This window comes from Haemorhous mexicanus, chromosome 11, assembly GCF_027477595.1.
Source record: "Haemorhous mexicanus isolate bHaeMex1 chromosome 11, bHaeMex1.pri, whole genome shotgun sequence".
In the NCBI taxonomy this organism is placed as follows: Eukaryota; Metazoa; Chordata; class Aves; order Passeriformes; family Fringillidae; genus Haemorhous; species Haemorhous mexicanus.
In genome coordinates, this window is record NC_082351.1 from 5,951,905 (window position 1) to 5,977,059 (window position 25,155).

At 45.7% G+C, this 25,155-nt stretch overlaps 1 protein-coding gene across 1 annotated transcript; it reads right to left on the minus strand.

Annotated features, from left to right (window-relative positions):
* Positions 1–1,907: 1,907 nt before the first annotated feature.
* On the minus strand, positions 1,908–24,921 carry SLC6A1 (solute carrier family 6 member 1). The gene is made up of 14 exons (XM_059856149.1): positions 24,553–24,921; positions 21,727–21,858; positions 19,179–19,279; positions 17,686–17,795; positions 17,441–17,573; positions 15,939–16,073; positions 15,714–15,817; positions 15,253–15,377; positions 13,189–13,301; positions 10,740–10,871; positions 9,685–9,787; positions 8,326–8,426; positions 6,720–6,887; positions 1,908–4,369 (listed from the first exon to the last, which is right to left on the minus strand). Exons 1-14 carry the CDS (start codon positions 24,785–24,787, stop codon positions 4,265–4,267), a joined length of 1,797 nt encoding a protein of 598 aa, XP_059712132.1. The 5' UTR covers positions 24,788–24,921; the 3' UTR covers positions 1,908–4,264.
* Positions 24,922–25,155: the final 234 nt, after the last annotated feature.

Consider the following 25,155-nt stretch of genomic DNA (forward strand, 5'->3'; position numbering starts at 1 on the left):
TGTCAGCAGGAAAGAGTGATGTAATTATTGACTGGCCTCAGGCTGTAGAGGCAGGAGTGAGAATGGGCAATACTTGGACCAGCTGCTGAAGAATACCAAGCTCTGTGGAGGGATGAATACTTTGTTTCACTTCACCCCATTTGTGCTTTAATATTTTTAAAAATTTGTTTTACTTTTTTAACTTCAGAGGAAGAAGAGAGGAAGTCATTTAGATTGCAGAAAAATGATTGGGTAAATCCCCTCTTCCCTCCTTATTTTTATTTGGTTTATTTAAACACCCACAGCAGGGCGAGAAACTGGGAAAGGAGAGTGAGGGGGGAGTAGAAAGAGCTCTTGGGATGTAAAGGCTGGTGCCTTCCTTCCTGAGCAGTGGAAGTGGGTAACTGTGGTGCTTTGGCAGAGTCAAACAGGGGCTGGCAGCTGCTGCAGCTCTGAGCTGACCACTTCAGGGGCTGGGAGTGAGGATTTGGTGTTGCTGCTCCCTCGCCGTGTCCGTCCGTGGGTGTCTGTCCGTGCTGTGCAACATCTGCCGGGCTCCTCCTCCCGGGAGTGGAGCCAATCCATCCTGGAGGGAAAGGGATCAAGAGGTGGATGTCCAAATGCTTTAGTGCAGCCCCTTTTTGCTGCTGCCTGCTGGGCAGTGCCCGCAGAGGGGTGTTGGCAGCAGGAGCTGCTGCCCTGTGCCATGGGATCACCCCGCCTTTGGGCTCCAGCCCCCGAGAACCAGCCAGCAGTGGGGGCTGAGCAGTTCTAATAGCTAATTGTAATGCTGCCGTGGCCTGAGCGGAACAAAACAGAAATAATCAGCCTTAAAACAAACAAAAAACCCCCAAAAGCAACACAGTGTTATTTTGGAATAAAAGCACATGTAGCTGAACTAATACTGCTGACGAGCAAGGACATGGATTTCTCCCAGGGCATCCTGCAGTCCTGCAGGGGAGAAGTGACCTTATTTGCATTTTTCTTGTTGAATCGCTGTTGGGATTTCTGCAGCACGGCGAGAGCAAATTCCTCCAGGAGAACATGGAAATATCACAGCACTAACGCAACATCCTCCAAGTAGCTCCCTGCTCCTCAGCCCCTGCTGCCCCCCTGCCCTCCCACCACCCCCAGCCAGCAGCGACAGCCCTCGGCCTCTTCCTTTCCCATTTCCCTCTGCATTCCCTCTGTGTTGCCAAAATTGCTGCCTCCCCTTTTCCAGAACAGTCTGGGACCTCCCATCCCGGCCGCGCCCTCGCCGTGCGCGCTCCTCGCGAAGGTCAGCGCTCGGTGCTTGGAGGCTGCGATTCCAGACGCCTCTCTGGGGAGCCTTTTCCATTCTAATCAGGTCCTCTAATTGCTCAGGCTCTTCCCCAGCATGAAGCCCTGCTCCAGATTTGCAGGCAGATAATTAAATCCCGAGCCCAGGAGCGGCCGTGCAGCTGCGCTGCAACTTCTCCTGCGCGTTTTCTCCTCATCTTCCCGCCCTGCCAGGGCAGCCGAGGCAGGAGCACGGAGCTTTGGGAGCCATGGATCATCTGCCTGGGGAGCATCCAGCACTGGGATGGCTCCAAAACCAGGGAGGTTTTGGGAGCAGCAGCAGCAGCAGGAGTGCAGGCGAGGAACCGTCCAAAACGTTCCAAAATCCAAATTTTTTTCCTTCTCCCGGAGCTCGCTCTGCCATCTTCCCGCAGGAGAATGAAAGCAGCAGGATGCCAGGAAGGGCTATTAACTGTCACCTCTTAAGCACCCTGTATAATGTATGCACATGCTAATTACATGGTAGGAATAGCACGGATTAATTATACACATCACAAGTGGGATACAGCGTTTTGGTATTTAAAGGATATTTTTATATAAATGACACATTTGGAACTTGAAAATAGCACAGGTTGGGTTTGTCCAATGAAAGACCGCAAAATTCTGAATTTAATGTATAATATAACCTTTATTCTTTTTCCTCTAAACTCTTGGAAACTTACATAACAATCGTGCTTTAATTATGACACCGTTTATAGACATTTAAAATGCATCTTAATTTATAAATATTTTACATTTGGTCCATAGAACAGGTTGCAATTTACTAAATAATACTGTACTCTTTTAAACAGGCTCTGTATATATTTTTGAATATGTATATATTACATATATATTTTTTATATAGAGATAGATTTGCTTGGTGTTGGATATTTCCTTATTGCAAAAAGCATATATGATCATACAATAATCTTTCTTTTTCAGGGCAAGTACTACAAAAAAGATACAGCTATTCACAGTTTACACACAGTAGTTCTACAACACTAGTTTGTGCTATGTGATAACGTTTGTACAGCTTTTTGCTAAAGAGCAGGTCTGTCAAACATCTGTCATAATTGTTTACAATCAAACATTAAATACTGCATTTCTCTTAGAACAACATGGGACTCGGTTACATTAAACAATAAAGAGAAGGTCGGAGTTTTTAATCCTTAGTCTAATGAAACTCACGAGGATGGTGTATCACGTGTGATGTCTGTGTAGGATGTAGGGGTTCCTCTAAATCCCAAAGACTTACAGGACGTTTGCATCTCAGCTATGGCCGCTTAGGATGGAGCTTAGATCTCGTAGTGCTTTACGTTTGACCTAGGTGTGAAACAGTTTAGAACCTACCCGACACACTCTGAGAGTTTAGGATGTAGTTTGAAATACATGTGTATTATATATATATATTATTTCTACATAATGTGCTTGACATTCTGAGAATAATACCTTATTGCAAGAACATGTTTGTCACCTTCAGACGAGAACAACGAAAAACCCAACATTCACAGGTAACATGTTTTTTTTTTTTGTTTTGTTTTGTTTTGTTTTTTTTCTCCACGTAGTAGTTCTACATAAATTGTGCTATCTAACATTGTACGGTGCACAAAAAAAAGTTTGCTGAAAAGCATGTTTTTCATTGCACAGTTCTGTCACAGTCATTTACAATCAAACATCACCCTCCCCAAAAAAAAAACCAAAAAAAAAGGAAAAAATAAAAATAAAAATAAAAAGCCTCCATGCCTGTCTTATCTTATAGCTGCCAAATGAGAAATCATTCCCCACACAGGGAGAACTTCCAGGGGCTGGCTGGGCTCTCTGGCCGGGTGGCAAACGCAGGACGGAGCCCAGAGTGGCATTGCAGGGGATCAAAGAGCTCTCCCTCGTGCCCTCAGCACCACCCAGCCCCTGGAAATGGAAATCCCACTGCTCTCAAGGTGCTGACCAGGTTTGGGGTTTGGGGGAGGGAGCTGGGGAAGCTCTGGAGCAGGGTCGGTCGAGCCCTGCGCTGGAACTCACTTTGATCGTGAAGCCGTTGGTTTGGTTTCTATTTTGGTGGCAATGCAGTAAGAGCAGAGTGATAACAGCATGATAAAAGCTCAGGGAGTCTGAGCTTGAATGGCAAATACTTTGTATTTTACTCCTGGGAATCTCTAAGAGCTCTTGGCTATTACTTGGCTAAAAAAGTTAAAAGGCGTATTTATGCCTCTAACGTTGATTTGCACAGATATCTTCTTTTTAGAAGAAGCGAGATATGTGCTTTTAAGGAAATTTATGACCTTGTTTGAAAGTCACCCTGAAAGGCTGAGCACAGCCAGTGTGTTTGGCCTGGGCTGCTCTGCCACAAACAACTCAATTTTTGCACTAGGAATGTTTATAAAGGCTGTGCCTGCTGTTAGTTGAAGGAAGAGTCTCTCCCCCCCTCAAATGGCCTCAGCTGGAACGAATTTTAAGGGCAGACTTTTGCACTGGAAATCACTTGTTTACAAAATACTCCGTTCTCTTTTTGTACAAAACAAACTCCAAACTTAATTTTACTCCTGCAAAGTCAGAAATAACAGTCTTGGGATTCAGCGGTAAGAAATAGTGATCAACTACTAAAAATCAGCAGCACAAAACTTCAAATAGTCGTGCTAAAAGGTAGATTAAAAAGGTCTTGGCACATCAATTTACAAATTCCAAGGTATGCAACTACCATTGTGAAAGGATAAAAACATTAACAGTCTGTGGATTGCTGGAGAACACAAAAACACTGTCAAACATCTGAGCTCGGATGGCTGGATCGAACCCATGGCGATTCCCTCGGAGTGGAGATGACCTTGTTGCTTTTTTTTTTCCTCTTTTTTTTTTAAGATGTATTTTTTTTTTTTTTTTTTTGCCACTAGAGGTAGGTAATTATATTCTCAGATGTGAATTTGTGGTCATATTCAACCATATTTTTTGTTTTTCTGGAGGAGGAGGAGCGGTGCTTGGACGAGAGAGGAGTTTAGATGTAGGCTTCTTTGTTGGCAGAGTTGCTCTGTTGGGCCTGGTCTGGCCCGTTCTCAGGGTGGGTGATGTCTTCACTTGGCTGAATCATCACTTGGATGCGCTGTTCAAAGGACAACAGTAAATGTCAGGCAGCCAAAAAACTCTTTCTAACCTTACTCTCCTTGTTTTTTATTTCCCTAAATATTTAAAGACAATTCTTTACAACCACCTCTCTTGCCAGGGACCAGCAGCGAGCCACTTCCACGAAACAGCATTCCAGCTCTGTCCTGCAGGTGCCAGGAGGAGCTGAAAAACCCTGTGCCAAATGCTGGGTGCCTTCAAGGAGCTTTCCTGGGGAAAAGCAATGAGGAGAGGCTCTGCTGTGAGCCCAGGGTCCAGCACAGGGGCTGCAGTGCTGGGCACCAGAGTGATGGGCATCTCCCCAGGAGAACTGAGAGTTCCTCCAGGGATAAGCCCCTGATTTGGAGTTTTATTCCTATTCTGTCTTTTCTCATCCTTTTGTCCTCTCTGTTCCTTCAGCTTCTCTGCCCAGCTCATGGCAGAGAGTGTATCTCAAAAAAAATCTCTCTTATATCTCAAAAGAAATCTCTCTTATATAAGAAATCACTTTTATATCTCAAAAGAAATCCCAGCTTGGCTCCTCAGAGCCTCTCACTGGTGCAAGCCCCCCCATCACTTAATAATAATGATTTGTCAATGCTTTCAAAAATGAGCCCTTAATCCACAGCAAGGCTGAGATGAGGAACTTTTACTGTGGTCTCACACAACCCTGCCCAAAGAGCAGCTGTATTTTAGGGCAACAGTTCTCCTCTTGCACCTAAAAGTTTCCATGAGACCAAGGGAAATCTATTCAAAATGTAGGAGCTAAGTACAGGTGGAGGGGGGAACAAAAATAAAAATCAAACCCCAGATATTTTTGTGCAGACTTCTTTGAAGCCTCACTGAGTCCTTCAAAATTTGCTGAAGACAAATATTTGGATCAAGATCTGAGCATTTCATGAGGCATCACTCGTCAATTCTGCTTAAGATCATCCAGCCCTTTGCAAAGATGGCTCTGTCAGCTGATTTTAGAATATTCCAGAAGTTCTGACAAATTCCTTCTGACAGTCTGTGCTTGCCACAATCACAGAGTGTTTCAGCACTTGGGCTGGAGAGCTGGCTGGGATGTACAGAGAGGGAAAACTGAGGATCCACCCGGACTGAAAAAATGGGGTGTGGTGATTGCAGGTGGCTCCTGAACGGTGTGTGGGGCAATACTGGGGTCAGTATTTCCCAGCACATCTCTGAGGACCTCAGAACCCACTGAAATAGAAACTGGCTGAAATAAAAACTGACTGAAAAAAAAACCCCTGACTCTCTTCCATGAGAAGTGTTGCCTCCTTTATAAAAGGAGCAGTCAGGGAGAGGCTGAGAGCAATGAGAAAAAAGCCCCAATGTTCTTCACAAAGTGCCTGCTGGCAGAAACCCCTCAAATAAAGGCTCAGGGGAAGTGCTCCCCAGGGGCTCTATGCCCTCCCTCCCAGCTGCAGCAGAGCAGGGCAGGTGGAATGCAGGAGCTGAAGCCTTGGGGGCCATCAGGGACATGCAGAGCAGGGTCACTGAGCAGACTCTCAATCCCAGGGTTTCGTAGCTCAGCCCCTGATTTTGATTCCAGCTCCCCAGAGCATACCCTGCCACGATCCACATCCGTGTGTCTCACACGAGTCAGGACACACTTCCATCATTTGCCAACCTCCCCTCTGTTTTCTAGGTGTGAGGAGCTGGAATGCCAAGTGTCTGCAGCTGCCAGAGCAGAGATAAGGGCCCTGTGGAACGTGGGGAATTGTGCTCAGCAGCAGATGGCTCGGACACTCTCTTGTCTTTTGGCTGGCACTTTTATGGGGTTTTTTGGCTCAAAGCAAAAAAAAAAAAAACCCAACAAACTGAGGGGGAAGTAGATGACAGGAAAGAAGTGCCCAGCAATCTTTGATTGCACCGGTGCCAAGGTGTGGCATTCACATCCTCTGAAAAATCCCTTGGCCCAGGATTTTCTCCTGGGAAGCTGAGAAGCCTCAGAGAAAAAGAAAAACAAATTCTTATCTCATTTGCTTCTGCTGTGTTGTTCTCATGTGGAATGTGTTTGGAGATTGTTCACCCACAGGTGATTGTTCCATTGGTTTCATGTGAATTGTTTTGACTCTTTGGCCAATCAGGGCCAGGCTGTGTTGGGACTCTCTCCAGAATCACAAGTTTTCATTATTATTTTTTAACTTCTGTAAGTATCCTTTCTTTATTCTTTAGTACAGTTTAGCATAGTATTATTTAATATAACACAGTATCCTAAAATAGTATCTTAATATATTATATTTTAAAATAATAAGTCCTTCTAAGAACATGCAGATTCATCACTCCTCCCTTCCCCTGGTCCCCCACAAAGACAGCACCAAGGGGGTTGAGACAGGCAGGCTTACCTGTTTTAGGGAGCCTTTCAGGGTGAGGAACATGTATGCCATGTAGCCAGGGATCAGCACCATAGAGGACAGGGCCATGAACCAGCCCACCCCCTGGCCCCACTTTGGGAAGACGTAACTGCCCATGGTCAGGGGGGTCATCTGCACAGCACTGAAGATGAACACTCCCTGCAAAAGCAGAAGGGAGGGTTGGGGGTCAGGTGCCCACCCTGTCCTGGCTTCAAGAGTTTTTCTGGAGCTCCCCGAGAGGCCTCTTGCCAAAACGAGTGTTTCACCTCAAAGCTGTGTTTTCACACACCAACCTGCACCTCAGGCAATCCAGGTGTGCTGCTGGCAGCAGTAAATTCCTTGGATAGGCTGCACAGAGCCAGGGGGAAGGGGCTGCTAAGGAAAATAGGGGTCCTGGGAGTACCTGTGGACATGTACACGATGCCATTGGGCAGCAGCAGCCACGCTGCTTTTGGGGTGCTCTCCAAGGATGCCCTGCAGACACAGAATTCCAGGGGCTATTCCCAGGAAAATCCCCTGTCCTGGCCTGTCTCAAATGCCTAAAGCAGCCAGGAAAACCTGCCAAAGTGAATCAGGAGGGGGGAGGCTCGTTCTGACCCCAGGCTGGGCCCTTGTGCAGGGCAGATTCCCAGAGGAGGATGCAGAGGCAGATTGTTATCCCTGCTCTGAGCTGGGCTGGGCAGCACGTTCTGCTGAGGGCTTGGCAAATCTGGCCAGTCTGACAGTGCTGGGCATCTTCCTCCTGTGCCACTGGAATAAAATGTATCTCCTAGGCCTTTATGTTTTTTACAAAAATGAAATCTGCCTTGGTCTGGGAAGGGATGACTCGAGGAACAAGAGCAAAGACATTTCTGTCTCTTTTTAGTGCTCCTCATTTGCCCTCTCTGGTTAAATGCTGGCTCGTGTGTCATAGTGGCTGCTTGATGAGTTTGTTACATTGCGTCTGGGCTCAGTGTCTGTGCAAATTCACATTTCTTTGATTTCTACTTCACAAGGTGCTGAATGGGATTAACTGGGTAAAGTTTAGAACCAGGAAAAGGCTGTTCTGTGGTTTCCAGCACAGGTCCCTTGCAGAGTTTGCCAGAAAACCCCCAGCAATGGGGTATAAAATGATTCATATGTGCCACAGAATGCCACGAGGGAAGAACAAGAGTTTAGAACCCTGCTCTGTCACCAGAAGTGCTTGTGGAGGAGTTCAGTTTACAGAAAGCTGGCATTTTGGGATATGTGGAAAATTTAGATTTTAGATTGCTAATTTCTATTTAGGAGCACCAAAAAAATAAAAAAAAAGTCAAAATTTGTTCCTTACAGCTTTCTAACTCTGCCAATCCACCTCTTGAGCAATAAATATTTTGGTTTCTCTTTTTGGGGCACAATCTTCCTGGAATGACACTGCTTTTTGCTTATTGCCTTCAATGGGATTGCTCAAATCCTTAAAACAGGAGGGAGGGCAGGACTAATATGAATCTGTGGGGCTGGGAACCACAAGGCTGCAGCACCCGGGCCACTCATTTACAAAATAAAAATAAAAATAAAAATAAAAATAAAAATAAAAAATAATAAAAAAACCCCAACTAAATAAAAGTTTGTTCCTTACTGCCACAATGATAGGAGTGAAAAAGGACCAGCAGAGTTTCCACCAGATGCAGGGTCTGTATCCCACCATCTCTTGGATGTTGTCATAAAATCTATTAACACCTGGGTATAGAAATAAGAAACAGCACAGAAACATGTCAGGTAGGGGAGTGGATGGGAAGCTCAGTGGTTCTGAGAGATGTAGTCATAAAATATGATTATATTTGGAAGCTCTACAAAGATCTCAGGATAACTTTTCCTCTGTCTGGATGGCCAAAAAAAAAAAAAAGAGTGCAAGCTCAAAAGCACCAAAAATCACCTGTTCTCACTCTTCCACATCAGAGTTAATTAAATAGAGACCAGCAAACTAATTCCCATGCCAAATGAGGGAGCTGCACATGGAGAAGGTCAGATGCAAGAAACACCCTTGACTGATTTCAGCTCTAGGTTATATTAGGATGAGAAATTTGGGGTGTATTTTACAAGTATAACCCCCCAAACCCATCCCAGCATTACCCAGCTCTGTTGCAGTGCCCACCATGCCTGGTGTGGAGCTGAAATCAGAGGGGCCCTCCTGCTGCTCCCCAGCAGCCCCCCAAAGCTGTGTCTGCCCCAGCTCATGGCTCTGATTCCTCCATGCTCACAGCCTGGAGCTGATCATTCCAAGTGTGGGCACTCCAGCTCCTTGTGGGGTCCCTCCCAGCTCTGAATATTCTCTGATTTCTGGGGGAGTTTTGGTGTCTCTTTCCATGTGCTGGGTTCTCCAGCAGCGCCTCTCCCCTGTTAAATGCTGTTCCATCCTCTCAGGCCCACTGAAATCCTGCAGGAAGCTCCTGGAGCAGCTGGGGTGCCTCAGTGATGATGGGAGCAGCTCCTCAGAGGAGCTGGCACAGCTCTGAGGTTGAAAATGCCCTGTGGCAATATCCCACAGACCCATTAATGCTTAGAGCCACAGACTGCCAGTCCAGGCTTCTGGATGTTTCAAGGTGATTATTCCCTAACTGACCAGGGAGCCTGGCTCACTGCAGGACCCTGGAGTGAGAGAATTTTGGGAAAAATGAAATACTGCAAATCCCAAGAGCCCTGAGGAGATGATGTACCCAACAGCTCTGCAGAGCCAGGCTTCCCAAGGGAGTGGGGCAGGAAAGGAGATGGAATATCACCCTTTAAATATTCCTGAAACTCTCCATGGCTCCCAGGCCTCCAGGTAGGGTGTTTGAAAGGCAGCAGCCCCTTCCACAGGCCAACTTTGAATTATATCCACAGAAAAAAAAGCCACTTTCAGTTCCACCCCCAGCACGTGCACCTCAACCAAGGATCAGAGGATGAATTATCCTCAGGGTGTGTAAAGCTCAGGGAAAGATAAAACCAGGCTGTTTACCATAGCACCAGGATATCGAGATGCACTCAAAGAATACAAGGAACAAGAGACTCATTCCACTGGCAGAGTAGTAGTCAAAAAGCTTAAACACATAGATTCCACCCTGAAATGGAAAAGAAAGAATAAAAAATAGAGCAAAATGTAAGATACAAACTAACAGGGGCTTATTAGTGTGAATTAAACAGGTTAAATTTTTTTAAGGCTTGAGGTCAGTCCTGACAAAATTAAGATTGCTGCTGCTTATGCTGAAAAGTTTAATTTTGCTGTTTGCTCTTTATTTGATAATTTAATCATAACTTAATCATTAATTGTTTGCCTCAAACAGTTTACAAAGTCAACATCTCCAGCTGCCACTTTTAGGACTGTAGGAATCTGGGGATGTGCATTTTGCTGTCCCCTGAGCCCTGCAGGGGACACCCAGGTAAGGCCTTGTTGGGACTACCTAGAACCAGGGGCCAAGCAGAATTAAGGGAATAAAAAGCAGTTCTGTTTATTGAAGGGCCTGCAGGTGCATTTAGGGCAGATGAAACCCAAAATGGAAAATGTTTCACAGGTTTTATACTTTTATAAGTTTGATCCATTTGCATACTGGGGTTCATCTGCCAATTCCAGCTCCAGGTAATGAAGTCACTGACCCCAATTTGCTCCCCCCAAGTCCCTTTTGTTCCCATCTCTGGGCCCTGGGGCAGTGAGGTGTCCTTGATGGCCAGGCCTGGAGAGGAATTGTTGTGTCTGCCCCAAATGGGAAAGCTGCAGCTGACACTGAGTGTGGGGTTTGGAGTTACACACTAAAGAGCTGCAGGAGTGCAAATAGATGGAAAATACGGTAGCTAAATAAATAAAAGCAAAAACCCCTAATATTAAAGAAATGATACCATTATAAATGAATAAAACACAAATAAAAATATCAAAGCTAAAATCTTCAGGGCGTTCTACGCTTGCACTGCCCAAACCCAAGCTCCAGTCACTGCCAATCCAGGGGCTGGCAGAGATCCCTGGCTGGGCTGGGAAGGAGGGTGGAGGAGCAGGGCAGAGCAGCCCCAGGGCAGCAGTACCTGAGTGATGTTGGACAGCCCTATCACGTAGGACACGATGCACACCACGGCGATGAAGAGCTCGCGGCGGTTGCGCAGCAGCTTGGGGAACTCGTCCACCAGGGCAGTGATGAACCCTTCCACGGTGCAGAACTGCAGGGAGAGGGGACACAGAACACGCTCCAGAGCCCAGCTGGACACGGAACACACTCCAGAGCCCAGCACGGGGTTTTGGGGAGCAGTTTGGGGTTGGAGCCTTGGCTGGCCTGAGGCTGCAGCCATCCAGCGAGAAGGGAAAATTCGCTCGACTGCAGCGGAAGCTCTGCTCCTGAATATCCCTGGTTCTGTCTAAAGAGATCTGTGCAAAAAGATTTCCAGCTCGAGGAGCACTCAAAATTCTAAGCTATGCACTGCTGCTTTCGCTCTGTGAACAGGAACTGCTCTTTTTGTGTAATAAAGATGATAAACCTACAGTTGAGGGCTTTGGTTCCTCAGTGCTACAAAATAAACTTCTTTTTTATGTGATTTACTCACATACCAGAGAGCCAACACACAAAGTCTAACCAGATTGGTTCTTCACACAGAAGGTTAAAGATTCTCACATAATTCTCATATGAAATAAATCAAAAATTCTCTGTATCCCCAGAAAACATTTTTGTTTTTTGTTGAGGCTGTGTCCTCCAAATGGCCACACTCCAGAATCCTTCTGTGTGTGTATATTCAGATAAATGCTATCATTATGGTGGCTGAAATGTGAAAACCAGAAGGCAAGTTAAGTTGTATTAATTTTCAGCAGAGAAAATAGAATTCAACCAATGGTTACAGCTCCTGTAAATTAGAGTGGATGAAATGTTTCAGTGACAGAAAATGCAGAGAGCATGACAGCCTGTAGATACATATTCCTTTTAATAATATTAGACCACCTTCCTCAGCTGTTAGTTGCCTAGAGACAAATGCTTTCAAGAATATTTTTGACCCAATTTTTCACAGCAGTTTCCCCCCCCAGATTGAGCAGTGGGTTTTAATGTCAAGCCTGAAGCTCACTGAAAAACAAAGAAAGAAAAAGTGTAAATTTTCAACTTTCATCGCCCAGGATAAAATTCCCTCTCGGTCTTTTTGATTTCCCAGGCTGGAATCAGCTTGGATTTGTAGAAAAGGATGGATTTTCTCTCCTGGTCCATATTCCAGTAAATCCCACATTCCTTTACGTGCTGGGAGGGCTGTGCTAGGGACTGGGAGCTGCTGCTTTGCCAGCTGCAGCTGAGTGCAGGTAAAGCAACACATCTGCCCAGGACTGGGCTCCTAAAAATCATCCAAGAGTTCAGCAGCCAGGGGGAACTTCCTGACCAAATCCTCCAAGTATTCCTTGTAAAAGAAGGCAGGGTGCTCTCCTGAGGGCTGCCACCGGGGTTGTTCTCTGTATTAAAATTAGCACTGATTAACAAAAGGTTTTGTTGGACATTGTTATTTCTAAAGGGCTTTCTCTCTGTGCTTTTTCATTTGTGTCACAGTCAACATTTCTAATGATCCCGTGTCTTAATTATTTAATAGTTTAATCTAGGCAGAGAATATCTTGGATTTGCAAACCCCAGGGCTGAGCCTCCTCCTTCATTCCCGGTTGTCAGATATCACCCAGAGCTTAGGCACAGCCTGAACCAATAAATTGGTGATCCTTTCCCTTGGGAAGGGATTTCAGAACACATGGAAACCCAGAATATCCTCAGCAACCATCCCACTGCCCCCTGAAGTAACTCCAGATCTTGAAATGAAATGTGTGCTGTGTCTTTTGGCTCCAGTGGTGAGTTCTGGAGCCACCCTGCAGAGATTCCTGTGGCATCCAAATCTTGTCAGACATATCCCAGTGTCTCCACACAGCTGAACATCGCACAGGTATATTTAACATTGTGATTTAACAGGGAATATTTCAAAGGTAAGCTCCTTTTTGCCTGCAGAATACATTTTCTGCCCATTTTTCACGTGCTTCCAACAGTTCATGAAAGAGCAAAGGTGTTCAGGCATCATTTTTTTTTACTCAGTCTTTCCTGAGTGCCTCCTATTCTTTATTGGATTATTCCAGGGACCATCCTGCCCCACATCCAGCTGGCAATGGAGAGCACAGGGGGAGCCCTGCTGTGGTGTTGTGTCTGAGCAAAATGGCAAAGCAGCAGCTGACACCCTGATTTTGGAGTCACACACTGAAGAACTGCAGGATTACAAATATATGAAAAACACAAAAGCTAAACACATAAAGAATCCTAATATAAAATGATGCTAATATAAAATAAATATTCCTGAATTATTAATTAAATCCTAAATTATAAAATAAATCATCTTAAATTATTAAATGAATCCTAAACGATAAAATAAATAATCCTAATAGAAATAAATAAAATAGAAATAAAAATATCCGACCTGGTTCCGCCCAGTGGCAGAAAATCTGTGTTTTTGTTTGTTTCCACCCCAGTTTTACCTGACTGTCAATGCCAAGCATGAGCAGCATGGAGAAGAAGAGGATTGCCCACAAAGGGGAGATGGGCAGCTGTGTCACTGCCTCTGGGTAAGCCAGAAATGCCAGTCCAGGGCCTGGGGGAGAGACAGGAGACAAAGATCAGGGCAGGGCTGGGGCTGGGATCCTCTGCTCCTGCTGGGCTCTGCTGGGGTGAGCAGAGATCTCAGTGCTCACTGCTCCCTGACCACCAGGGCACTGCAAGCACCTGGGTTTGAAAGTGAACCAGCCAAAACCAAAATGCCAAAAATGCACCCCAAAGCCCCCCAAAGCCAACCAAGCAGGATACTGGGTGGGCTCAGCAGCTGCCCTGAGAGCCCTGGCACAGCCAAGGCAGGAGGGCTGTCCCTGGCTGGGGTCACTCCTGCAGGCACCCTCAGGCAGCTTTTGGCAGCTGCCCTCTCCTGCTTTGCACCCTTCAGGAGAGAAGCAGAGGCAGCTCAGCAATGGAGGAGACACTTTCCAGCATTTCCAGTACTGCTATTTGCTGCTCCATTCCACTCACTCCCTCTAAACACACATTTGAACAAACTCTGTTGTTGTGGATGACCAAACTTTTTAATTTTTCTTCTTGCTAACTGCAGATGGGGGGCAGAGTGTTAAACCCCTATTTAAACCCCTATTTTAAAACCCTATTTAAACCCCTATTTAAAAGGGTTTTTTTTTTGTTCTCGTGGCATAGCTGGACATCAGGGTCAGAGGAAAAACCAGCAAATCCAATAAACACAGAAATAAAGCTTCACCTAAGGAGTGCCTCTGATTTTTCAGCTTTTATTAAATGTCTGTCAGTGACAAGGGCTTGGCCCCAGCCCCCAAACCAGTGGAGCAAGGGCAGCATCAGCACCTGGATTGCCAAAGTCTATTGAGGATTTCAAAGCAATTAATTGCTAACAAGAGCAGATATGACTGGAAAGCAGTTCCAAATAGCAGGGCTAAAAGCAAAACAAACTTCAGATAAATATGTTAATTTTACTCTGTCTGGCATTCCACAGAAATGCAGCTATGCCTTTTAATGATACCATTTGTTTTACAAGGCTCTGTAAAAGATGGCAAAACAACCTCTCGTGGTGGTAAAATCTGGCACCAGCCTCTGAGCTTACTAGGAGAAATAGAAGCCCTAATTAAAGGGTCAAAATTTTAAATATCCTTTGCAATTAGTGGCCATGGGCATCTTTCAGAGGTCTGTTATCAAATGTACTTAATATGATGTAAAAATATTGTGGTGTTTGCAGGTGTAGCCTTTATATAACTCCTTCTGTATCAAAGACATAAATCCAAAAAGCTTATTTCACACCCCACTGCCTTTCCAGAGCAGCTTTTAATAACGGTGCCTGCCATCATCATTTTGCACCTCATCTCTTTGTATGTGTAATGTATGGAGGATTATTTTCAGGGCTTAAACTCTCTCCTTTCCTGGCCAAGGAGATATTTCAGTGGGTTGTGTTTGCTAATACAGTCATCCAGATTTTGTCCACCAGTGAGTTCCAGCCAAGCTCTGAGTTATGAGATCCCTCCCTGTGGCCAGAACTGCTAAGTGAGTATCTGGTGCACCAGCTGGGTCAGGGCAGCCATCTGCTCTGCTGCTTTAAGCTTTTTCAGCTGGAAGACACACAAGAAACTGCAAGGAAGAACAGAATCCTCCCATGGACAGCTCCCCAGCTCCCTGCCCCCAGTAAAATATCTTTCATGGTACAGAGTCACGTGAAACAGGTGTAGGTGTGAACAGGGGAGAAATGGATCTGCCTCCAAGGGCTTCACCTCAAGACTTGGGAATAGGAATTAAAGCCCAATGGAACTGGGAAATATGAGTTTAAAAACCACCCCAAAATGACCAGAATTCCTCCCAGTCTGCCTGGAGTGGCTTGGGACAACACTTTTCCTTCTGCCTTTCCTTCTGGGAGACTGAGGGGACAGGGAGCTGAGGAGCTGGGAGGAGGGATTTTGAGCAGTTGCAGGAGCAAACCTACAAGCAAAGAAAAACAAAAAAAAACCCCTGATGCACAGCTTAGAGGAAAAGATTTCGGGTACCTGATGCTGCAACATCTGCAATTGGCCTCTTTGTGACATTGGCCATGAATCCCACAATGGAGAAGATGACAAAGCCAGCAAACATGCTCGTGCATGAGTTTATGCAGCACACTATGATGGAGTCCCTGAAACAAAGGGAAGGGCCTTTAAGCAGCAGGGAAAGCAAATGTTCATTCTTTTTGGGTTGCTTTTATTTATTGATTTATACTTTTTTTTTGTCCTGTGGAGAGATCTCAATGATTTAGGATTACACAGTTTAAGGTTTCCCAGTCTGGGTTCCATTCCATGCTGGGGAAGTCTCTCCCACTGGTGTAAAGGCAGTTGCACACCTCACCCCCAGCCAGACAGGACAGTTAATATCCCACACTAAACTTTATTTCAATTATCTGTGCACAGAGACAGAGCCCAGCTCCAGCTGAGACAGGCGAGTGCCACTGCAATATGTGCAGTCATCTGCTTACCTGTAAACATTATTGTGGAAAGGGTTGTAACTTCCAAGGGCAATCAGTGAACCAAGACCCAAACCGTAGGAGAAGAAAATCTGCGTGGCAGCATCCAGCCAAACCTGATTGCAGGAAACAATTTTTAAAAAAAAAAATCTCTTTCTGCACTTGAGGAGCAGCTCATAGGTCTGAAAGGGGAACAGTGAGGAGTGCAACTTTGGTTTATCAGCATGCAGTATTTACCTCAGAGTCTGAAAGCTTGCTGAAGTTGGGAGTTATGTAGAATAAAATGCCTTCCTTTGCCCCAGGCAGTGTTACACCACGGAAGAACAAGATCAGCAGCATAACATAGGGATAGGTAGCAGAGAAATATACCACCTGATGGGAAGAAACAAGGCAGAGTAAGTGTGCAAGGAAGAATGATCAAAAGCATTTGCTCCCTGAAAATACTCTAGCAGCAACCGAGGATGGCTCTTAAAACTGAGGCATTTTTCAAGGAAAAGGCTTGGGAAGTGCCTACAGCAAAATTCCCTAAACTCCAGCTCTAAAGGCAGGTGGCTGTTACCTATTTTTCTGAAAAGAGAACAGAGTGGACTAGGATGTTTTCACACTTTTTTTTTTTTTTTTGTTTTTTTTTTTTTTGTATTTAACCCAAGGAAGTCCCAAAAGCACAAGGATCATGGCACCAGGATCTGGCTCAGAAAACATCTGGCAGTTCATTTTTCCTACTCTCTCCTCCTCTGTATTACAGGCTCCTACTTTCTTGCCCTTTTCAGAGGTCCTATAAGAAACCCTTTCTGGAGCCAGACTCAGCCCTCTTTTTGCCCTCTTTGTGCTTTGGGAGACAGGAGAAAGAAAATGGTTTGCTCTGAGCTCAGCTCAGCCCTGTCCAACACACAGCTCGAGGTGGGTCACAGTTATAACCTCCTGCCAAAAACTAACAACCTGTTCCCCCAGTGTGAAGAAATCCCAGCCCTCTGCACCAGACCTGAGGTCTTCTAACCCAACACCAAGCCCCATTGCTGTGGCTTTTCATTTCCCTGGGATTTTTTCTGACAGGGAAAGGCAAGAGCCATCATCAGATTTTGCTGCCCTTTCATTCAGAAAGGTCTCTCAAGAATATAATTTCCTTGAATTGATTAGAAAATCCTAATTTCCACTCACAGCCAGCAGAGCCCCAAGAAGCACAGGGTGAAATCCTGTGAAAGGACCTCAAATGTTTCTCACTCACATGAGGGAAGGTGGCAGCAGCTCTTCCCAACACTTCCTTACATATCCAAGTCCAGCAAGAATTTTGCATTTATTGCACAGATCTTCTGAATATTCCAGCTGGTTTGTATAGCAACGGAGTGAGGATGAAGTGGTTTAGTTCCAGCAAGAATTTTGCATTTATTGCATAGTTCTTGCTGGAACCAAACCACTTCATCCTCACTCTGCTGCTATCCAAACCAGCTGGAATATTCATCCCAGGAAGAAGCAAGAATATTTTTGGGTGATTTTATACCTGGCCAAGCCAAGAGGCCTGGAAGTGAAGCATCTAAGGCTGTGGTCTGACCTAGCTAGAGAGGAGCCAGCTCTTCCTAAAACGTGGGGCTGCATCAATCCAAGAAAACACAAATTAAATCCTTCACAGAGCTCTGACAGCCAAACTGCCCCCGGCGCCTCTTACCTCAAGAACTTTCAGACTATTTGAGCAAAACGGGCATTTTTAATTGAGAGGCATTCACAGTACTTTTTGATCTTACCTTTCCAGTCCAGCCTACCCCCTTCCAGATACAAAAGTACACCAGAATCCAGGCAATTGCCAGGGTGATTGCCAGGGGCCATCGGATTTGCCCGGGCTTTTCCAAGCCGTCGGTCATTTGGTGCATGTTGCGTCTGCAAGGAGCCAACACAACATTTGGCAAAGGATTCAGAAGGTGAAACAGGAAGGGCAAGAAGGTGATCCTTGGACATGCACGGGAAGGAGAGAGGAAAATGCTGAGCTTACTCCCAGAACTCCACCACGGCACTTGTCATGTTGGTGGTGTTTGCTAAGGTGTAGTTGGAGAAGCAGCGGTCGGTGTTCCAGGGGTTCTCACAGTGTTTCCAAGGAAGGGTCTGGAGAAGGGAGAGCACCAAAAACCTGCAGTCAAACACTTCTTAAGCAAGGATTACCTCAAGTATCTCTTTCTCTGCTAGAACTGACGGCTGAGTGCAGAACTAAAGCACCTGGAGCTCTGCAGACATTGATCTCCCCAGGGTGAAAGTGATTTCAGTTCCCATCAGTTGGGGGAGGCAGGTGTGGAAATATTCCCTCTTTTCCTTAGCATGGCAGCCAAAACGCTCTGGATTCAATACACTCACCATGAGAGTATGCTGAAACAGCAGAAAGGACCTCCTGGAGGTCCTGGTACCTCTTGTTGCACAAGAGAGAACAAAATTGGGATGGTTATTGATCAGAGAGTTTCATTTTCCCCTCAGGTCAGGAGATAATTGGAGAAAGGTGAAATTTCCATCTGTTACGTGCATGTTCTGCACGTGTCCATCCCATCTTTCAGAAGTTCTGAGGAGCAGAACCTGTTTCTCACAGTATCCATTAGAATGAGCCTCATTTACATACAATTTATAGATCTTTTTGATGGCAATTGTTGGGAAATCCTCTCACAGAATGGCTGTGCTTTATACACAAGGAGAAAAGGCTTCAAGGGAATTAGAAGTCAATATTCACTTAACATGGGCCACAAGGAACATTTCCAGACTCTGCCTGACCTTTCACATCAATAACAATTTGAGGAAAACAAAGCAGAAATGGTCATGTCACTCCCAGACAGTAATTAATGCAAATTTGGTCAAGGCAAAATTCTTTAAAGCCAAGAACGAGTAAGCGTGAGCAAAATTTACAGAAGAGACAATTGAACAATGATGCATTAATTATATACAACTTATGTAAGAATGCTTCCTCAAATGGCCAAACCCCACAAATCAGACAGGACTTACTCAGCTGATGAATCACCCTTGAGGGGGGGGAAAAAAGGCAGCTAAAAATAAAGTAAACAGGAAAGAAAACAAAGCAAAAATAACAACAATGAATGGAAGTTCAGAGCTAATCAAATCACAGACCTTCCATTCCATGGGGGTTTCTTTAATAAACCCCTCCATCATGAAGCCACATTACAATGATAATATTTCCCAAGGAATCTGTGTTTGTGTGGCTGCTACTGAAGAACCAAAATTATGAATTGTTCAGTAGAATTTTCCTTGGGGGAGTGACTGACCTGTAAGTTCAGTTTTCTGCTCTGAATTTCTTGTGGAGAAAAAAAAAAATAAAAGGGATTTTCACAAAATTGGGGTTTTATCAGTAAGAATGGATTATCCTACAGATTTCTGTGGGTGCTGTGCTAACCTCACACATCCACACTGAGGCAGATTAGAGGTGTATCCACATTTTACTTGGCTTTACATCCAAGAAACAATTCCCCATCCCCTCTGGCACGCACTTACGGTGGTAAAGGAATTATACAGGTAGTATATGGCCCAGGAAATAATCACAATGTAGTAAATATTTAGCCAAAAGGACAGGACTGCAGCAGCCAGCCCCACACCTGTAAGGAAAACAAAGAGAAATAAAACCAAGGGCACTTCCAAGTGAAGAGCAAACACATCACACGGGGCAGGCACCACTGGGAAATGTTGTAGGAGGGAGAATTTCAGCGGTGCCACGACACAAAGGTGGTGATTTGGGTGATGGCTCAGCCAGCCTTCAGCTCACTGCCATCCTTGAGCTCACTGCCACCTATGAGCTCACTGCCACCCATGAGCTCACTGCCATCCTTGAGCTCACTGCCACCCATGAGCTCAGTGCCATCCTTGAGCTCACTGCCACCCTTGAGCTCACTGCCACCCATGAGCTCACTGCCACCCATGAGCTCACTGCCACCCATGAGCTCACTGCCACCCATGAGCTCACTGCCACCCTTGAGCTCACTGCCATCCTTGAGCTCACTGCCACCCATGAGCTCAGTGCCATCCTTGAGCTCACTGCCACCCATGGGCTCAGTGCCATCCTTGAGCTCACTGCCATCCTTGAGCTCACTGCCATCCTTGAGCTCACTGCCATCCTTGAGCTCACTGCCACCCATGAGCTCACTGCCACCCATGACTGCCACCCATGGGCTCACTGCCAGCCTTCAGCTCACTGCCAGCCTTCAGCTCACTGCCACCCATGAGCTCAGTGCCATCCTATGAGCTCAGTGCCAGCCTTGAGCTCACTGCCATCCATGGGCTTACTGCCACCCATGAGCTCACTGCCACCCATGAGCTCACTGCCACCCATGGGCTCACTGCCACCCATGAGCTCACTGCCATCCATGGGCTTACTGCCACCCATGAGCTCACTGCCATCATTGAGCTTACTGCCACCCATGAGCTCACTGCCACCCATGAGCTCACTGCCATCCTTGAGCTCACTGCCACCCATGGGCTCACTGCCACCCATGGGCTCACTGCCACCCATGGGCTCACTGCCACCCATGAGCTCACTGCCATCCTTGAGCTCACTGCCACCCATGAGCTCACTGTCACCCATGGGCTCACTGCCACCCATGGGCTCACTGCCACCCATGGGCTCACTGCCATCCATGAGCTCACTGCCATCCATGAGCTCACTGCCATCCTTGAGCTCACTGCCACCCATGAGCTCACTGCCATCCCTGAGCTCACTGCCACCCATGAACTCACTGCCATCCATGAGCTCACTGCCACCCATGAGCTCACTGCCATCCTTGAGCTCACTGCCACCCATGGGCTCACTGCCACCCATGAGCTCACTGCCATCCTTGAGCTCACTGCCACCCTTGAGCTCACTGCCATCCTTGAGCTCACTGCCACCCTTGAGCTCACTGCCACCCATGAGCTCACTGCCATCCATGAGCTCACTGCCACCCTTGAGCTCTCTGTGGAACCTGCTGAGAGCTGCCTGGCAGGCTTTGCTCCCAGGAGAAGGAGCTAAATCAGCTCATTCTCTGGCAGAGCAGCCCCACAGGAGCTGGTGGCAGATGCACACACAGGAGGATGTGTTCCAAGGCACTCAGGACAGGCAGAGACGTGCCAGGGCTCCACCACCAGGGTGTCTTCTGCTCCACATGGACACTCCAGGGGTGTTCTGAACCATCCAGGACAGCTGTTCCCTGGCCCTGAGCTGGAGGAAGTGCTCACAATACTCAGGACATTGCAAAGCCAGGCTGTACCAACCCCTACCAACAGCAGCAAGTCGAGCAAAACCACCTCTCTGTGAGAGAGAGTTTCATCTCCCTGCCTTTTCCCAGTGCTAAATCTCCCAGAGCAGAATCCAATCTCAACAAACCTGCAGCTCACCCTGTGCTAATTGTCAGTCCCACTGTGTGAGGTAATTCATAACACCACGTGCAGCTCTGCTGGGCCACAGCTCAGCTCAGGAGCTGGGAAGTGCCAGAGGATTTGGGATTAGAGGGGTGAAAATCACCCTTTGAGAGGTTTGTGGGTCTGTGCAGAATCGAGATGAAAACCTTGGGGTTCTGGCAATCAAACCTCACACTCAAAACGTGGAGTGAGTTTTTCTTAAGGAATTCAGCCTGAAATTGCCAAAAGTGTCTGGCTTCTGAATTTCAGTGTAAAAAAGAGGTGATGCCAATCTCTGTGAGCTCAGAAAAATTTACCAAAGTTTACCAAATTGCTGTGAACACATCCAGACCTGCTCAGACAACTACTGCTGGATATGCCATTTTTAACAGTCTTTATGCATTTCTACAGAGAACCCCCAGAGTTTTTGGAGTTCAAAAATAAGTTTGTTGCAATTCTAATGCCAGAATCTTGCTATTTTTAATGGAGAACAAAAAATATAGCCCAGCACGTTCCAAAATCATCAGTGACACCTCAGGAAATCAGTGTCTTCTCTAGAAAAATCATGGTTTAAATATAAATGAAAAGCACCAAGAAACATCCTTGCCCTGGAAATTTGGGAAACTTCTGCAGTTTGGAACCAAATGAGGAAGAATTGGAATCCATACTGTACCTTTGAACATTGGAGCAAGCTTCCACACTCCAAGGCCTCCTATAGATGTATACTGACCAAGGGAACACTCCAAAAGGAACAGTGGCACTCCAGCAAAAATTAAAGTAAGGAAATAGGGAATCAGGAATGCACCTGAAAAGAAATTTTTAACAAGCCTGTTAGAGTGGGGAAAAACACAAGTGAATTTCCAGTTTCCATCCCTGTTATGTATGAAGAGAAAATCACAGGGTGCTTTTTTCCTCTCAGATGTAACTTTTCAAAAATGTTAGTGGAAATCACACGTGCACTCCTGAACCAGCACCTCCAGAGGTGAAAATAAAGGGAAAACCAGAACTCCCCATCGTTTAAATGTTTTCTGTTGAAGTAAAAAGCTGAAATCCAGAAGCCTCTGGGCTTTGCTGCCCTCACCTCTCACGGAGAGCACAAAGGCTTTAACCAGCCCTGGCTGCTTTCCAGCCTTTTATGGGAGCTCAGAGTCAGCTACAAACCCCATGAAATCCTCTCAAAACTCAGCCCAAAAGAGAGGGATCTGCAGGGTTGGGAGGAGGGCAATGTGCTTTAGTTCTGCTCTGATACTTTATGGTCTTTAAGTGCCACTGATAGCTTGGAGTTAGAAGAAACTTCAGGGCAGAGCTCAAAGCAGAGCTTCACACTCCAAAATGGCTCTGAACCTCCTGGAAACGTGGAAAGCAATAAAACCCAAAAAACCCCAAAAACTCCAAGCCAAAACAACAACAACAAAACCTCCAAAACAAAACAAAACAAAGAAAAATAACAAAAAAAAACCCGTCTCCAAAACACCACAGCAAACAACCAAAAAACCAAAAACCAAACCAAAACAACAAAAAAACCCCCAAAACAAAACAAAAAACCGAAAAACTAAACCAAAGCAACAACAAAACCTCCAAAATAAAACAAACAAACAAACAAAAACAACAAAAAAACCCCGGCTCCAAAACACCACAGCAAACAACCAAAAAACCAAAAACCAAACCAAAACAACAAAAAAAAACCCAAAACAAAACAAAAAAACCCAAAAAACTAAACCAAAGCAACAACAAAAACTCCAAACCCCCCCCCAAAAAACCCAACCCCCCAGCAAACAAAAAAACAAAAAACCAAACCAAACCTCACCCAATAAACCAAACTAACCAACCAAAAAGAAAACCAAACCCCAAAAAATTCTCAAAAAAATCCTGCAACCCCCCAAAAACAACAAAAAATCCCCCAACCAAACCAACTGAATGCATGAAACATCTCTCCAAACCAGGTTTTGATTTGCTGGTGATTTGCTGGTGATTCCTCCCCCACAAACTAAAAAATCAAACCAAAACAACAACAAACCAAAAAGAATCCAAAACAAAAACCAAAAAAACCCAAAAGACCCCACAGCAAACATTCAAACGTAAAACCAAAACAACAACCACCACAAAAGACCCGAAACAAAACAAAAAACAAAAAAAGCACCAAAATCACCCCAACAAAAAAACAAAAAGCCAAAAAAACCAACCCCAATCCCAACTAAAAAACCAAACCCACCAACCAAAAAAAAAAACCCCAAAAAATTATCAAAAAAATCCTGCAAGCCCCCCAAAAAACCAGCAAAAAAATCCCCAACCAAACCAAATGAATGTATGAAAAATCTCTCCAAACCAGGTTTTGATTTGCTGGTGATTTGCTGGTGATTCCTCCCCCACAAACCAAAAAGAATCCAAAACAAAAACCAAAAAACCCCAAAAGAACCCACAGCAAACAATCAAACATAAAACCAAAACAACAACCACCACAAAAGACCCAAAACAAAACAAAAAAGCAACAAAGCACCAAAATCACCCCAGCAAACAAACAAACAAAAAGACATAAAAAACCACCCTCAACCCCACCCAAAAAACCAAACTAACCAACCAAAAAAAAAACCCCAAAAATTCCCAAAAAATCCTGCAACCCCCCCAAAAACCAACAAAAAATCCCCCAACCAAACCAAGTGAATGTATGAAACATCTCTCCAAGCCAGGTTTTGATTTGCTGGTGATTTGCTGGTGACTCCTCCCCCACAAACCAAAAAATCAAACCAAAACAACAACAAACCAAAAAGAATCCAAAACAAAAACCAAAAAACCCCAAAAGACCCCACAGCAAACAATCAAACATAAAACCAAAACAACAACCACCACAAAAGACCCGAAACAAAACAAAAAACCAAAAAAGCACCAAAATCACCCCAGCAAACAAACAAAAAGCCAAAAAAACCAACCCCAATCCCAACCAAAAAACCAAACCAACCAACAAAAAAAAAAAAAAACCCAAAAAATTATCAAAAAAATCCTGCAAGCCCCCCAAAAACCTGCACAAAATCCCCAACCAAACCAAATGAATGTATGAAAAATCTCTCCAAACCAGGTTTTGATTTGCTGGTGATTTGCTGGTGACTCCTCCCCCACAAACCAAAAAATCAAACCAAAACAACAACAAACCAAAAAGAACCCAAAACAAAAACCAAAAAAACCCAAAAGAACCCACAGCAAACAATCAAACATAAAACCAAAACAACAACCACAAAAGACCCAAAACAAAACAAAAAAACACCAAAATCACCCCAGCAAACAAACAAAAAGCTGAAAAAACCAACCCCAACCCCATCCAATAAACCAAAGTAACCAACCAAAAAAAACCCCAAAAATTCTCAAAAAATCCTGCAACCCCCCCAAAAACCAACAAAAAATCCCCAACCAAACCAAGTGAATGTATGAAACATCTCTCCAAGCCAGGTTTTGATTTGCTGGTGATTTGCTGGTGACTCCTCCCCCACAAACCCGCCCAACGTACCTCCACCGTTCTTGCCGCACAGGTACGGAAATCTCCACACATTCCCTAAGCCAATGGCATAACCTACACAGGACATAAGAAAGTCAAATTTCCCTTTCCAGGTGTCTCGGTCTGGAAGGTCCGTCTTCTTCTTCTGCACTTTTACTACCAAGGTTTTGGGCTTGTCGTTGGTGATGGAGGCGTCGACCTCGGTGGAGATCTGTCCGTCCGCCACTTTGGTGCCGTTGGTGGCCATGTCTCTGGGCTTGGCAGGCGAGGCTCTGGTGGCGGCGGGGCGGGAGATGTCAGCACCGGTCCACGTGGACAGCAGCTTTGCGGCTCGTGGCGATCCGCCCGATCCACCCGGGAGCGACGGCGAGCGCAGGGCCGGCCCGCGGAGCCTCCGCGCGGAGCCTCAGCGCGCCACGGAGACACCTGCGTGACACGGGCACGCTCAGCATGTGGCCATGGGCACACTCAGCTCACAGCCACGGGCACACTCAGCACATGGCCAAGGGCACACTCGGCACACTCAGCACATGGCCACGGGCACACTCAGCACATGGCCATGGGCACACTCAGCACATGGGCACACTCAGCACACAGCCATGGGCACACTCAGCA

Bases quoted from the DNA above. Each gene is read 5' to 3' on its own strand.
- SLC6A1 (XM_059856149.1), bottom strand. From the start codon at position 24,787: ATGGCCACCAACGGCACCAAAGTGGCGGACGGACAGATCTCCACCGAG. The intron at 17,796-19,178 runs GTAAGTGCGTGC...TCCCTTCTCCAG, and splicing joins TGTATAATTCCTTTACCACC to ACCCTTCCTTGGAAACACTG. The intron at 8,427-9,684 runs GTAAACAGCCTG...TTCTATACCCAG, and splicing joins CTCGATATCCTGGTGCTATG to GTGTTAATAGATTTTATGAC.